This window comes from Mustelus asterias, chromosome 16 (genome assembly GCF_964213995.1).
Source record: "Mustelus asterias chromosome 16, sMusAst1.hap1.1, whole genome shotgun sequence".
Classification (NCBI taxonomy): Eukaryota; Metazoa; Chordata; class Chondrichthyes; order Carcharhiniformes; family Triakidae; genus Mustelus; species Mustelus asterias.
Window position 1 is genome coordinate 46,736,508 of NC_135816.1, and position 17,472 is coordinate 46,753,979.

The 17,472-nt window shown below is 41.0% G+C and overlaps 1 protein-coding gene across 2 annotated transcripts in view; it reads right to left on the reverse strand.

The window, feature by feature from the left end:
* Nucleotides 1–17,042, reverse strand: part of tspan17 (tetraspanin 17) — a 42,449-nt gene extending 25,407 nt beyond the window's left edge. Inside the window, exons 1-2 of one of the 2 annotated variants that reach the window (XR_013499783.1) lie at nucleotides 16,612–17,025; nucleotides 758–808 (exon numbers count right to left, since the gene is read on the reverse strand). Coding sequence is in view for 1 of the 2 variants with exons in the window: in XM_078231041.1 (XP_078087167.1) it covers nucleotides 758–808; nucleotides 16,612–16,692 (132 nt within the window). In the remaining variant the exon portion in view is untranslated. Of the gene's footprint in view, nucleotides 1–757; nucleotides 809–16,611 lie in introns of both variants that reach the window. The other variant, XM_078231041.1, reaches the window with a different exon arrangement.
* Nucleotides 17,043–17,472: the final 430 nt, after the last annotated feature.

The window sequence follows — 17,472 nt, forward strand, 5'->3', positions numbered from 1 at the left end:
TGCACTTCCCAAACCAGTGACCACAACTGACTAGAAGAATAAGCACAAGAATGTGCAGCACAGTGGTTAGCACTGCTGCCTCAGCACCAGGGACATAGGTTTGATTCGGCCTTCCTTGGCTAACTGTGTAGAGTTTGCACATTCTCCATGTCTGGGTGGGTTTCCTCCCATAGTCTAAAGATGTGGTCAGGTGGATTGGCCAGGCTAAAATTGCCTGAGTGTCTGAAGATGTGTAGGTTCGGGGGGAGACTGGGTAAGATGCTCTTTCAGAGAGTCAATGCAGACTCAATAGGCCAAATGGTCTCTTCTGCACTGTAGAGATTCTATGGTTCACAGCAGGTGGATGGGAACAGCACCACTTAGAAGCTTCCCTTCAAGCGACATACTCACTTGACTTAGAAATATATCACCATTCCTTTTTGCCACTGGGTAAATATCCTGGAACTCTTTACCTAACAACTGCAGCAGTTCAAGAACATTGCCCTTGAGAAGGTGGCGATGAATTATCAGGGATGGGAAATAAATGTTGGCTTTCCAATGTTGTTCAAGTCGGTGAACAAAGAATAAAAAGGGACTGAAGTGAAAATACTTCAGAATCCAATTTATATGTACTGTGACAAATGGTCCTTCCTCCTTCAAATGTTACTAGTTCTTACAATAGAAGATGCATTTTTTCCCAGAGAAAAGATTGCATGCAAAAGTTATGTAAATTAGGCTTGACTGCATCTTGTACAAAGTCCATGCTTCTGCAAAATACCTTTTCAGCCCATGCCCAGAGGCCTATTCCAAGAAATGCTGCTCCAAGCATCTGCAAAACAAAACATACAACAACACATTATGTAGAGCAGATGTTCATATATGTATTATAACAAATATTAACTTATCAGCTTATAATACAGCTATAAGACTTTGGAATCAGTGCTGGGTACATGTGACAAAATCACTGAGTGAGCTACATATAAAATTATACAATACTTCCGGTTAGAGCAAGAAAGATTTCTATACTTTCAATTTGAAGCAATGTATGCAAGACAAAATTAACCTTCCATTCGCCTCTCCCAACCATTTTTCTTTTTGAGTATTGCATTCCCATTTTCTGATGAAGGTCCAATATTTATGAACTGGAAATGGTATTTTCCAATTTCTGGTTTTATAGAAATTGCCCTTTCTCAGTTAATCTCATGTTCTACTATTTTGCACCATCAGTCAATGGTGTGCGCTACTGGTTTTCCCAGTCAATTATTCGCAAAAGGAATTAGGCTGCTCAAACCGAAATGGGTTTGAAATTGAATTTTCAGAAACCATTACAAGTTGAGTGGATCTTTAGCCACTCCTTTGCCTACAAAGCAACAGTGACTAGAAATTCACTGGCCTTTAAGATATTTGGGACAACCTATGGCACTAAAGGTTCTAAATAAATGCAAATTCATCTTCTTTCTTTCAATTCCTCAAGAGTGAAACGTTAAGGTATGGGTGACAGAAAATACTAAAGGATGTAATCAGCAATGAACAAGTAACAGGCAAATTACAAATACATTGTAAATGCTTTCCCCACCACCCCCACCTGGACCAATGATCCGCCACTTCTCATTAATATGCGAGGAAAAGCACGAGTATAAATAAATGACACACAAAAGAAATAGCGGGCCAAGTGAATATGTCAAGAACAAGCAAGACAGGTACTTAATTAACTCATTAGAAGCAGCAACAAAAATCTTTGATATAGCTTGCATGTGGAAGAAACATTGCCAAGCAGCTGTCATGCAATGACCATCTCCAACAGGAGGAAGTCTATCCACCTCCCTTTGACATTCAACACCATTATTATTAACTCCCCCACTATCAGCATCCTGAGGAGATCACAGGCTGGGAATTCTTGCAGTTTTTGATTTACAAAGTACAAGTCAAGAGTGTAACTGAACACTTTCCACTTGCCTGGATGAGTGCAGCTTCGATGCTCAAAGAGGTCAGCACCATCCAGGACAAAACTGCCAAGTTAATTGGCAACTCATCCACCATTTCCTCCACCGTGGCTGTCGAAAATACTGTCTACAATATGCTGCAGCAACGCACCAATAATTCTAAAATTGAACTTCCAAACTGGTGACCTTTACAACCTGGAAGGACAAGGGTAGCAAGCACTTGGGAACATTAAATTCTGCACTCTCATACTTAGATTTGATTCATTATTGTCACATGTATTAGTATACAGTGAAAAGTACTGTTTCTTGCACACTCTTCAGACAAAGCATACCGTTCATAGAGAAGGAACCAAGAGAGTGCAGAATGTAGTGTTACAGTCATAACTAGGGTGTAGAGAAAGATCAACTTAATGCAAAGTAGGTTCATTCAAAAGTCTGATGGCAGCAGGGAAGAAGCTGTTCTTGTGTCGGTTGGCATGTGACCTCAGACAATAAATCACCATATATCATTGGTTCAAAAATACACTTGGGAGACAAAGTAAGCTCCTATTGCAATACATAATTACATTCTACCTGAATTATAACAAACTGCATTTATATTAAATGTTTGTTTCAGTTTTACAGTACATTAAATTCGCAGCGTTCACTCGGGTTACATTTCGCAAATGGCGAAATTACAAATGATGGTTATGTTTTAAAATGGGAGTCAAATAGATAGGTTCCAGCAATACAAGAAGGGCTGCATTGCTTTATGCAGGTACAGTACAGCAAATTATGGTGTGTGATAGTCGAGGAAAGCCTCTGACCTCAATGTTGTAACAGAAGACACATCTGCTCTTTTAACATCCAAGACATTTATTGAAAAATTTAAGAGACAATCCTCATTTAAGAAAAACATGAATCATCTCAAAAATGGCAGACAAGCATAAAACTTAACAAAGAATTGCAAAGTATTTTCATTTTAAAAATTACCAAGTAACATTCTCTTTTGACTCTGGCTATCGTGCATTATCCTTCCTCTCACTCCCAAGTTTCACATACAAAAACAAATAAATCGATGAACATTTCAAAATGAACAGGGTTGTTATCGCAGCTCTGGTCTGGGGGATTCAGACATTTCCAGGTTAATCTCTCCATTCATGCAACATTTCAGCTGCAACCATTCCAGGAACAGCTGCTCACCCCTGTTGGAAATGTGCTCGAGAGAGAATAATTGCCCAGGACTAGGACTACTGGATCTGCTTCCAAAGACTTACACCATCTCTCCGTTAGAATATACAGAGATCTCTGCCTTTCAGCACCAACCACCAACTGCGGCCACATCTGTCCAGAATAGAATTAATAAACCAGAATAAAAACATGCCTTTAATGAGTGGAGAAAGAAAACACAGATAAGGGAACAATTGCTCACACAATGGATGATCTGGTGTACAAAGGCTTATGTTGTGAAGATGCCGATGTTGGACTGGGGTAAACACAGTAAGGAGTCTAACAACACCAGGTTAAAGTCCAACAGGTTTATTTGGTAGCAAACGCCACTAGCTTTCGGAGCACTGCTCCTTTGTCGGGTGAGTGGGAGATCTGCTAACAAACAGCAAACAGGGCATATAAAGACACAAACTCAATTTACAGAATAATGAATAATGATTGGAATGCGAGTCTTTACAGCTAACGGATGAATGAACACCGCTCGACAATCACCAGGCAAGACTGTTCTCTTCCTGTTGGGGAGCACTTCAGCGGTCACGGGCATTCGGCCTCTGATATTCGGGTAAGCGTACTCCACGACACACGACAGCGCAGAGTCGCTGAGCAGAGACTGATAGCCAGGTTCCGCACACATGAGGATAGCCTCAACCGGGATCTTGGGTTCATGTCACACTATCTGTAACCCCCACAACTTGCCTGGACTTGCAAAATCTCACTGGCTGTCCTGGCTGGAGACAATACACATCTTTTTAACCTGTGCTTAATTCTCTCTTCACTCACACTGTCTGTACCTTTAAGACTTGATTAGCTGTAAAGACTCACATTCCAATCATTATTCATTATTCTGTAAATTGAGTTTGTGTCTTTATATGCCCTGCTTGCTGTTTGTTAGCAGATCTCCCACTCACCTGACAAAGGAGCAGCGCTCCAAAAGCTACTGGCGTTTGCTACCAAATAAACCTGTTGGATTTTAACCTGGTGTTGTTAGACTCCTTACTGTACAAAGGCTTAAGCATGGGGAAATGAATAGGTGAATAAAAGTTGCAAAAGGCAGGACTTTATTGTAAACAAATGTATAATCATGGAACTCCCTCCCTTCATCTTCAATGCACAATTGCAGCCATTCATTAAGTCGGCTCACCGATATTTTACAGGACATTGGGGGATGGACAATAAGTGCTGGCCTTGCCAGTGACGCCCACATCCCATGAATGAAAATAAATCTCCCAGCAATTTTATTCTCTTTATTCGTTGTGAGTGAGACCAAGATTATTTTTTGCCCTTTGATTGTCATGCAGACAACAGCTGATCAGCTCAACCACAATCATTCTGGTGCATGAGGCGGTGATTCGGCCCAGTGTCTGCACCAGCTCTCCGAATTAACATATGACTTTGTGCCATTATCCTGCCTTTTCCCCACATTGTTTCTAGTTAAATAATCATCTATACGATTTGATCGGTAATTAAATCAAAAGTGATAGTTTTGTTTACTTTAATGCAGGGTACTTCAAAGTACACGTACATAAAATGCCTTTATCTTAAATTAGGATAAGATGTTACAAAAAAAATAGTAAGAGTAGAAAACAAAAAGCATTTACAATGCAGCAGAACCCAAGGGCACCTGACTTGTACCTTACAAACCAACAAGGAGATGGGTACAGGTCTTCAGAATAGAACATTTTGCTTTCTATTGGATGAAGAGTTAACCACAGCAATTATATTGGAGTAAATAGTACATAGCATCTGTCCACGTTTTAAAGTGAGCACTGCAAACTATAAATTTTTCCACTCAAATTTCAAAATTAAATGACAAGCATTAGAAGCACTTTAATGTATTTCAAAAAATTTACTTGGGAGTCAAAGTCAGCTGGCATTGCAATTCATAATTACATTCTACTTGAATTACAACATGTATATTAAAGGTTTACTTCACTCTATAATGTAATTTTGTCTCTTGAATTTTAGAAAGTAACGTTTTATTTGAGATATATACCAATATAGAAAAAAACTGTCTCAGCTAAATAATACCTGCCGAAAATATTCCATACACAAATCCATTCTCGGCTATACCATCACAATATTGTGTAATGGTTGCAATGTATTGAAAATGCTTTTAACCCTTTAATGTCAGATGTAATACCGTTCTCAAATTTTGTATTAAAAGCTTGCACTCGCACACCAAAGCACTTTACAACCAAAACGATTACTTTTAAAATAGACACTGGAATGTGAGTTATAGGTGAATTCTCATCTCAAAGTCAGAAACATAATCTAGGCTGTCACTAAGAAGTGGTCCTAAATGTTGACTTTTGGATTAGGTGGTGATCACAACTGTCCTGTAAGGAGAACATAAAAGATCCTCTGCCAGCAAGAAGGGAATACTATAATCCCAGATTCCACTCCATCACACAGTATCTTGACTTGGATATATAACTGCTGTCCCTTCTTTCCCCCCCTCTCTGCCTCTTCTTGTAGCTTCTCCTACCAGAAGGTCTTCTGTCATGGTACATCATGATATCTGTCTGGCGTGCCATTCTCAGATCCAATGTAGCTTGCTGCAACTACACGGTGACATCGATTGTCCAATCGCACCTGGACTGACTATTTCGGCTGCCCTCCATTTTGCTCTCTAGCATAGATGTCGAGCTTTTCAGCTCTGATCAAATGGTTGAAGTATTGACATTTTATTTTCTGGATACGATTTTCATTTTTGTTCTTGTAATTTTAAGCACCTCTTCATTTGTCATATAGTCTGTAAATGGAATTTTAAGCATACATCTTGGCATCCAAATTTTCTTCGATATTCGTCTACAGATCTTTATCTATTTGAGGTTTCTGAGGCATACAGGGTAATGGAGCAATGTAGCAATTTGAGTGTTTTTCTTGTCACAAGCTTGAGTTTTCTTGTTGTTAACACATCCTTCATCTTCACAAAATTACTTCTGGCTATCTCTATCCTTCTTCTGAATTCAGCATCACATCCCAGCTTTTCATTTGTCCTAAATAGATAAACTTATCCACTTGTTCCAGTGTGACACCATCTACTTCAATCTTCACTTTTTTTTTATGTCTCCCTTCTGACTAGCATTGTTTGTGTCTTTTTGATGCCCATATTCAATCCATATTCTAAACTTCTCCATTTTACTTGGCCTATGATATTTTATAGGGCCTCTTAATTATGCAAGTAGCTTTGAGCTGTCAGTGTATTGCAAGCTTGTTAGATTCTGGTCTTCAACTTTAAACCCTGGAAGTTCATCTGACTCTCCAAAGGCTCTGACGAAGGGTCATCCTGACTCGAAACGCTGGCTCTATTCTCTCTCGATGTGGAGATGCCGGCGTTGGACTGGGGTAAACACAGTAAGAAGCCTCAACACCAGGTTAAAGTCCAACAGGTTTATTTGGTAGCAAAAGCCACACAAGCTTTTGGAGTGCTGCTCCTTCGTCAGGTGGCTTTTGCTACCAAATAAACCTGTTGGACTTTAACCTGGTGTTGTGAGACTTCTTACTCTATTCTCTCTCGACAGATGCTGTCAGACCTGCTGAGATTTTCCAGCATTTTCTGTTGTTTCAGATTCCAACGTCCGCAGTATTTTGCTTTTACCTCCGAATATTTGTTGTGTGTACAGGCCGAGTAATTTTGATGACAGTACACAACCTTGTTGCGCTCCTCCCTTCACTTAACATGTGCGAGATTGCCTGTCCCTTTTCTAGCCTGATACTCATTTTCCAATCCAGACATAGATTCTGGACAAATCTCAACTTTACCATCAAATATCACATTTCAGCAACATATATATTAACTTTGGGTAATAAACATGATCAAATGCTTTTCCACCATTTATGAAGCATATATATGTTCCTGTCTACTTCAAGATGTGTGTCAAAAATTGTGCTTACTCCAGGTCTAAATCCAGACTGCATTTCACCAATCTCTAGATAAAATGCATTACTATTTCTATTATAAATTTCATGGTCACTTTAATGAGATGAGTTATTTAAGCTTACAGATCTAAACCAATTGCACTCCATGAGGTATCTTAAATAATGAATATCCCAAGTCACTTGGAATGTATCCTTTGGTGCATATTTTATTACAAATTTCAGTTGTTATTTTGATCTTTTTCTCCAAGTTCCTTCATTTCCACTGGTAAATATGCTAGAATTCCCTGTCTAACAATATTGTAGGAACATGATTACCACAAATGATTACAATAGTTCAAGGTAGTGGTTACAACTACTTTTTCGCAGCAACTAGTAATGGGCAATAAATGTGACCTTGACAGCATTGACACATGCAGAGATCAAATATTGAAAAAAATCAGTACAGCTTTGCCAATCGTCTACCTGACAATTTGAAAAATTCTTTGGATACACCATACTCAACAGAAAAAAACCCACAAACTGCAAATCCAGCAGTCTGCTCCTAATAACCAAGGAAATAGATGTAGTCATCAACAGCACCTACATCACTGATGCTTAGGTTCAGATCCCACCAAAGTGACTTGGATCCCGACCTGATCACAGGCATAATGCAAGAACAGAATGCTGGGCCACTTGAGTGCCTGTCTTCAATACAAAGGTAGCATTGCCCAAAGAAGCTAAGGTCAGTAGGGACCAACAGGAAAACCCTTCAAAGGCTAGAATTATACTTGACAGAGGAAGAGATCGTGGTCGATGGAGGTCAAACATTGTAAGAGTTCCCTGGGCACCATAATTTGCTCAAACATTCTCAGCTGCAATTCTGTCATAGCATTGAAAAACAGGACATTTGTTGACAACTACACAATGTTTAGCTTCTTTCCAATAATGAAGCAGCTGTTGCCAACCTAAAGCTAGAACAGGGCAATATCCAGGTGCGTGCTGATCAGTGGCATTCACACCACTGAAGTGCTCGGCTCACCATTCCCTGGTCTTCAAAGACATAGAAACATACATCATAGGAGCCGGAATTAGGCCATTCGGCTCTTCAAGCCTTTGGCATTATTCATTATCATCCAACTTAATAGCCTGAACCCGTCTTTCTCCATATTCTTTAATCCACTTGGCCCCAAGAGCTACATCTAACTCCTTCTTGAAAACATACAATGTTTTGGCCTCAACTGCTTTCTGTGGTGTGAATTGCACAAACTCACCACTCTCTGGGTGAAGGAGTTTCTCCTCATCTCAGTCCTAAAAGGTTTATCCCGTATCATTAGACTATGATCTCTGGTTCTGGACACCCCCACCATTGGGAACATCCTTCCTGCATTTACCCTGTCTAGTCCTGTTGGAACTTAAGTTTTTATGAGATCCCCTTCTCATTCTTCTGAACTCCAGCTCATATCCTGACTGACACAATCTCTCTTCCATCCTAGGAATCAGTCTGGTTAACCTTCGCTGCATTCCCTCTATAGCAGGAACATCCTTTCTCAGATAAAGATACCAAAACTGCACACAATATTCCAGGTATGGCCTCACCAAGGCCTTGTAGAAGTGCAGCAAGATATCCTTGCTCTTGTACTTGAACCCTCTTGCTATGAAGGCCAAAATACAATTTGCCTTCTTTACTACCTGCTGCACCAGCACGCTTACCTTTAGTGACTGGTGTAAGAGGACTCCCAGGTCTCATTGCACATTCCCCTCTCAATTTATACCCATTCAGATAATAATCTGCCTTCCTGTTTTTGCTATCAAAGTGGATAACCTCACATTTATCCACATTATACTGCTTCTGCCATGCATTTGCCCATTCACTCAGCTTGTCCAAATCACATTGAAGCAGTTCTGCATCCTCCTCACAGCTCACCCAGCATTGTGTAATTTGCAAATTGGGGGATATTGCATTTAGTTGCCTTATCTAAATCATTAATATATATTGTGAATAGCTGAGGTCCTAGCACCGATCCCTGTGGTACTTCACTAGTCACTATGCGGGATTTGGAAAAAGACCCATTTATTCCTACTTTGTTTCCTGACTGCCACCAGTTTTCTACCCATCTCAATAAACTATCCCCAACCCATGTGCTTTATACATTACTTGCCAACCTCTTGCATGGGACCTTGTCAAAAACCTTCAGAAAGCCCAAACAAACCACATCTACTGGCTCCCCCTCATCAATTCCATTAGTTATATCCTCAAAGAATTCCAGTAAATTTGACAAGCATAATTTCCCTTTCATAAATCCATGCTGACTCTGTCCGATTCTACTACTATTTTCCAAGTCCTCTGCTATAAAATCTTTGACAATGGACTCTGGAATTTGACCCACTACCGATGTCAGGCTGACTGGCCTGTAATTCCATTTTCTCTCTACCTCCCTTGCTGACACTGCTACTGCCGAGTCACACATCAGTACCATTAATCAGAGGCTTAACTTAACCAGTTATGTAAATACATTGCATCTCCTGCCAACTGAAGATGGCTGCCGAAACCCACCTACACACGCACACTTGTCTGTGCATGCATGGAAAACCAATGGCATCATTTCCAGGAGAAACAATGCTGGCTGGAACTTTGATTCCCAAGCACTTCACCCAGTTGCTGAACCCCATGTGGGCAGGCAGTCTGGGCGTGATCGCATGGTGTTGGAAGGGAGGCAGCTGATCCAGCCATAATGGCCGTAATTCCAGATTGCAAACACCATAATATTTGAAGTTCCAGGGCTACTGCCCGGTACGAAAGTTTAAGGGGAAAAGGCTCCAGAGCGAGTGATTCAGAGTGCACAGGGAGGCCATGCCTGACCCACACACCCGCGGGGATCAGAAACTGATTGAACAGCTTCAGGATTAGAATAAGATCCAACTGGAAGAAACTCCGGAGCTCCAAAGGCAGAATATAGAGGTTATAATCCGGAATTGCAGCTGTCAGAAGCCTCCCCTCCCTCAGCTCCTTTCTTCCCCACTGACTCAGAGAAGGTGAAGCTTTTTAAATCGGTCTTTAATAACTATTTGATAAGCATCTCTGCTTCTGGTCACTGCCTACTCTGTCGTTTGCATTGACAGCCCAAAACATTACAACTGGGCATGCATTGGCAGTAAATGCAGTTATGCAAATATCATAAGTACAAAGCAGGGCTGAAATTACATAACAATCTTATGACTTGATCCCTGGCCCAAGTTGGACAATCAGCAAACTAACAGAGGAGAAAACTCTCCACAGGACTCAAGTTGGAAGCATAATTAAACACTTTCCCCTCACCGGGATGGGCACAGCTTCAAACACCACAACGACTACTTTATGGGCTTTGGACATCATCCATTCCTATGATCTCTACCAATGCATAGGAAAAGTACAATAATTTTCTTGAAACACTAGTTCAAAGTCCCTTCAACTCAACTCCCTCCCCTTGGTTGCTGTTTCTTCAGGGATGTTACGTTATAATTACCTACCTAACACCATCATTTCAAGAACTGCAATGCTCAAAGAATTTCACAAGACAAGACAGGTAATACCTGCACTTTTAGCAGTGTTGCCCACAGCCCAAGAACCACTCAAACACTTCTCCAGGGCAGATATCTAGCCTTTATTTAATTGCATGTTTTTCTTCTTATTCTGTTGCCCCAAAGGACCAAACACACCTTCCAGGAGAAACAGCAATTTACTTGTGCTACTTTATTTGCTGCTCATAATGCAGTCTCCTCGACATTGGGGAGATCAAACATTGACTGGGTGATCACTTTGGGAAACACCTCTGTACAAATCACAAGTGTGATCGTGAATCTCACTTGTTATTCTAATGTTTCACCTCCCTTCCAACTCTAGCCTTGACCTCCTATACTGCTGAAAAACAGCACCTCATTTTTTGATTAGCCACTTTACAACCAATATCAAATTTAATAATTCCACATAAGCACTGCTCCCATTTTTTCCAGAAATTAGCTGATGATTCTGCTATGTACACCTCCCCAGGTCACACCAATTATCTCTTGTTTCATTACCAATCCTTTTGCCTTTTAATCTCTCCGTTTTACACACCATCACAGACTTTCCTTTTTGTTCTTTGTTTCCCTCCCCTCGTTCCTCATCTAAAACATGTTACATCTCTAACTTTTTCCATGAAAGGTCATTTACCTGCAACATTAATTCTGATGCCTTAACTCTGATGATGCCTGACCCACTGAGTATTTTCAATACTTTCTATTTTAACAAAACTCACTAAGGAAAACAGTACAATAAAAGTAGCAATATATTCTCAATTTCCTATTGACAACCTTCCATTTGCTCTCGCTCCAATAAGATGAAGTATTAGTAATTTTGCAAAGTACAGCATTTGCGATAAATTACTTTAAATGATCAAGACCAATTGCATGATTTTCAGAGAACGGGCAAAATGCTGGAATCCAAACCTCAAAACACTTGTTAAAAATCAAGAAATTTTACTTCAGTTCCCAAGAGTTGGTAGGCCCCCATGCATAGTTCACACTACATACTTTTCAATAAAAAAAATCATATTTCAGAATGAAAAATGAGATGCTGCTTTGCTAGCATTTTCAAACTATCATTTTAATATTTCATTGTTTCACACTGAACTCATTAGTGTTAACAATGTGATTTAGTAGTGTCCTGAAATTTCACTTTTAAAAAATACACATTACTGGTTATTTTTAATTAAAATAAACCATTTAGGTGTGACCCATATGCTTTAAAAATAACACGTTAATTTTCCTTATATAGACTGGCATATCTGAATACACAGTTCCATCTGCATTGCAATCCGTGTTGCTTTTTTCCAAAAGTGGTACAATAAATTGCAACTACGCCCAGTATGAAATACAGGATTTCAACTGAAAGCAATCAAAGCATCTCACATCTATTACTGGAACCACACCCATATTTAAACACAGTATTCCTGGATAAACCAGTAAACAAGTTGGTACAGGTAAGGACAGCTTTGGCCCATCCTGCTTCCACTACCCACAACATCCTTTTCCTCATTTCCCTCTAATACAACAGCAGATATTATTGTACTATATATTATTTTTACAATTCTGTATTGTTTTACAAACTTCCCTTCCAATCCCCTACTTTTAAGACTGAGAAGGCCAGATTTTTCCTCAAATTAGTCCTTATTCCTGGTGGGCAGAAACCAAAGCTTTGGCTCTGAATTATGATACGCACATTCAATGCAAAGAAGGTAACCTCACCCCACTCCAATCTCGTTGCTTGCTGTCTCTAGACTAGGCCATTCTAACACTCCTGACCAGCTTCACATCTTACAGCATCCATAAGGTTGAAGTTATCTATTGCCTTTGTTAGCTCAAGACTGGCCTCCTATCTTCCATTCAAGATAAACTCCCAAATCTCTACTGCCTGTAAGAACTTCAAGGCCCATTCACCCATTACTCCTGTAAGCATAAGAACAAGTATTATAAGAGCTGGTATAAAGATGGTTGTGGCCATGGAAGGAGCTTTCACATCAAGGTCTGTCATCAGATTGTTAGTTGGCCTGTGAATCCTTCCACTACTTCACTCTATTCCCTAATGGACGAATGTTGTTTTGTATCTGCACAATCAGTCCTTTGACATTAAGAATAAGCTTCATGGCTCTCCTCCAGGGACTGAATGCCCCCCTTGTTCCTCAAAATAACCAAAAATGAACCGTACTCATCATACAGTCTGAGCAAAATACTGCACAGTTTTAGCATATCATTAAACACAGATGTTATCTGATTTGTACCTTATTCCCCATATAGTTCAATATTTTATTTGCTTAATTGCTGCTCCAGTGTCTCAGCATGCAAAACAGTGTTTACTAATCCATAGATCTTTGTCAATGAAACTCCCTAGACATTTCAGTCCCCCTTTATGATGCATGTAAATTGCCCATTTCTTTTACGCCTATCTGTATTGATTAAAAAAAACAAAGAGAACAGAAGTAGCTGACGGCATTCATAATTGTCTGGACATTTGAAAAGAAAGACTTGCATTTGTATAGTGCCTTCCATGACCTCTTGTAAAGTGTTTGGAATATTCTATGAATATTCCTTTTAAGTGCGGTTGTTGCTGAAATGTAGGAAACACCTCAGCCAATTTCCATACATCAAGGTCCCAGACACAGCAATATGATAAATAGTCTGTTTTTGGCTGTTGATGGAGAATAAACATTGGTCACGGCACCAGGGATAACTCCTCTCCTCCTCTTCAAAAATAGTATCACGGGATGTTTTACTCAGTGCAGTATTCCCTTAGTGTTGCAGTGGGGAATCAGCCTTGATTTTTATGCTCAGGTCTCTGGGGTGCAATTTGAATGCACAACTTTCTGACTGAGAGGCAAGAGTGCTATCCACTGAGCCACAGCCGACAATGCAAACCTATGTCTGAAATAGCAAGCCATTCTGGTGCGGTATAAAATGCATGATAATTGAAGTGGTACAACACACTTCTGAATACACTACGTAGATATGAACACCTTGGTGACACCATGAAACATTTTCTGCTGGAAATTATAAATATTGAAATGAGCAAGGAATTGCCTGCTTACCTCTTATCAAATATACAGACAGAGCTATTATGATACATATTCACAATCTAAACCTCAGAAGAGCATTAGAACTTGAAGTCAACCAACCCTGAACCAAAATGACCTTCATCTCACTCCAGATTCAGGATTACTATCCATGCTATCTGTCTCTTTTTATTTTATTCTTTGGCACTGGCCAAGCTAGGATTCATCATCCCTCTTGGCCCTTGAACAGAGTGGCTTGCTGGGCCATTTTAGAGTCAACCACATTTCTGTGGATCTGGAGTCACATGTAGACCAGACCGGATAAGGACGGCAGATTTATTTTCTTGAAGGGCATTAGTGAATTATGACAATGGATGATAGCTTCCAGATTTTTTTTATGAATTTGAATTTAAATTCCACCAGCTTCCATGGTGGGATTTGAACACATGTCTCGAGTTAATTTTTCTAGACTTCTGGAGTATTAGTCCAGTAAGACTGCTGTTACACCAACATCTCCACCTGTTGATCAGGTTCAATGGCCCAGTTTGAAATTATCACATAGCATTGCTATTATTGGGTCTTCACTGCAGGCCTACATATCCAGGAAGTTTCAGAAATTATTTGACTATATTTCACGAAGCACAATTTTAAATGGCAAATATCTAAAACAAATTGAGAATCAATATATCGTTATTAATAATTTAATGCAATTTTGCAACTGTATTTTTTTTCAAATTGCAAAGTTCATAGCATCTTCTGGTTCATGATAACTGCTCAATAACAGTGACACGACACCACAAGCTTTTCGGTTCCAGATATTGATTCATGCTCACTACATGACACCATGGATCAATGAGATGCCATAATTAATTTGACAGAAATTTGGCTAGTCTGTATGCTGCCAATTTTCTTAGTCTACTGATATTCATTTTAAGCCCTGTGGTTTATTGAATAAATCTATATATTTTAAAACTTTAGCTCACACCAAAGAGCTCACAACAGGGCAACAACACGTGGTCAGGTAACTGAAAGCATACTGTTACTTCCAAAGAAAATAGACCATCACTTCACATCCTCATTAATTGAACCACCAACCAAATGGTCTTCCTGTTCTTTCCCTCACCTGCCTGCCATTTAAATATACTCATCAAGGAAACTCATCAATTGCTGTCAGCATTAGCAGTGATGTTACACTCCAAATTTCCAACCATATAGATTAGCAAACATTGATAGGTCAAACGTCAACAACTTGAGCTGCACAGATGACACTGCACTTGCTGCAGTGTCAGAAGAGGCTGCACTTGCTGCAATGTCAGAAGAGGCACTACTGGAAATTGTAAACAAAGTAAAAATGCAGAAGACAGATTACGAATGTGTGTGAAGAGGACCAAGAGAATGGTGATCTAGAGACCTAATGCTGGAAGTAAAAACTGAAGCAAATGGATCAGTCCTGGAACAACTGAAAAAGTCCACATGCCTTGGGCAGATTATCACAGATAATGGGTAATGTGATTGCGAAATCCGAAGGAGAATTGGATTGGCCAAGACCAGCTTTGACAAATTGAAAGATATTAACTGAAATTGAACTTGAATCTTAGGATAACAATACTGAGATGCTCCTATTTATCATCTACATTACATGCTTCAGAGACATAGTCGACTGATATGAGGATTTAATTTGGGATGTGGACATGTAGGAGGATGCTCTACATATTGTAGACAGACAGAAGGACTAATGAGAAACAGCTGGATATGGCCGCAAAAAAAAGGAAATTAGCGCACAAAGAGAGAAAGGTACAATATTTTGGTCATACAATTGGAGCAGTCAATAGGCAGAATTATTGGAAAGATCAACAGAAAACGCAGGAGGAGAAGAAAATGGATGATGGGTATAATAGACTGGATGCAGTTGATCTAAATGGAATGCGTATGGGCAGCACAGGGCAAACAGGTGGAAACCCATGGCAGTCAAGCTTCTGGAAAGAAGATGACACCAACAAACAACACTAGCAAATTGATGAAAGATTTGAGATTAATGTAATAGTAGATTTATGGATGTTCGCCTTTTGCATTTCATTTTACAAATAATTGCAAAAGGAAAAGTAATGGTAATGCACTGCAACAACAACCTCAAAAGCTTGCTATTTGTCATACATCTATTTTTAATCTTCGGTATTTAAAATGTTTACATCATATTAACTCAAATCATTTAAGTGCCTTATGTGAATGATCAAGCAGGACCACTTCTTAGCGATACATTTTAATAAAAGCAGGGAACACACAAACATGCATCCTATTCACCTCAAAGGCCACTTTGGTTGTGAACCGAACTCCTTTAAATCTTCAAACCTCACTCTTTACAGACAATTGCCTTTTTATTAGTCTACTCAATTTTTAAGCCGATGCCATAAAAATTGTAAAAAGAAACCCTACTTTTTTAGTTGTTATTTTATTAAATTGTAACCAAAATCTTAAAATTGGGCAACGCCGTATCCACAAGTGACTAAGAGCACGCTGTAATTTCCAAAGCGGTGACACTTTGCTGTCCCAACTATTTAAATCAACAGATTTTTTGTTAGAAGAATACAAAATGTGCATTTACAGAGATACTGGCTGATGAAATCTGGACAGGAATTAGGGATTTTGTTTTTTTAAAAAGCGAATCATGTTCCCTCTGATCATTTGCACTATTGGGTGGAATCAAACAAAAGGAGAAAGTCAACGGGCAAACAGCTTCGAGCAATCGATGAGCAAGAAAATCAACTCAAAACTAAAACATTTGGCAATAATTGGTCCTTCTTAAACGCGGCTTCTGCCACATTTTCGGCACTGAAATTATTGGAAGCTCTTGCTGGTTTGTAAAATACTCCACAAACTACGAGCTGCGGACTTTTCCTCCAGATCAGCCTGAAACGAGGGGATCTGAAGATTGTCAGAACAAAAAAAAACACAGTCCCAGAGACAAGGAAAAGAAAGTCCCGAGGGCCGGAGTCAGACAAAAGACTCCCGGGTGGGTGCCCGGTCACTCTGTGTAAACAACAGCCGGCAACACTTACCCAAAACACTATGTTGAAGCCGAACAAAACATATTTAACGCAGCAACTAACTTCAGGTCCTTTGAAGTGTTTCCCGGACATGGTGAGCTGAGGAGGGAGAGGGAGGTAAACAGTAAAACCCCAGAGCCGGCCAGCCAGCCAGCCGCCGCCGCCTTCACTGAGGCTCAGCAGCGACCATCAGAAACCAGGCTCCGCCACCGCATCGGGACAAGCGAGCGGACAAACATCGGTCTCCGCTCAAGCCGGGGGACGGGGGTGGGGGGGGGAAGGCGACGACACACCGATCCCGCCTCACAGCTCCATCCCGTTATTCAGCCTCTGTGTTTCACCCAGCCAGCCGGCCTCCAGCAGCGCCACCACCGGCGCCGCCATCGAGCATATCAGCGCCAGTGCGCCTGCGCCTCCCAGCGGTGTGCACGCGCCGCGTCTGCACGGCTCCAAATTGGGGGGCGGAGAGGGGGCGCGGCCGCTCGGGACCTGCGCGTGCGCCTCAACCGGGGCGGGGCAGGTTGGGCGCGTGCGCCTCAGCCGGGGTGGGGCAGGTTGGGGGCGTGCGCCTCAGCCGGGGAGGGGCAGGTTGGGGCGGGCGCCTCAGCCGGGGAGGAGGAAGTGGGGCGTGCGCCTCAGCCGGGGAGAGGGCGGACGGTGAGGTGGTGCGCGTGCGCCTTAGCTGGGGCGGGGGAAGGTGCGGTTCTGCCGGAGAGGGGCGGGGCGACACTGAGGTATGCGCGTGCGCCTTGGCGGGGGAAGAGAGGGAAAGGGAGTATGCGCGCGCGCGCGTGTGTGATTCAGCTGGGGAAGGTGCTCTTGTTGTAAGGGCGAGTGACAGGGAATATGGGATGAACATCATATCTTACATTG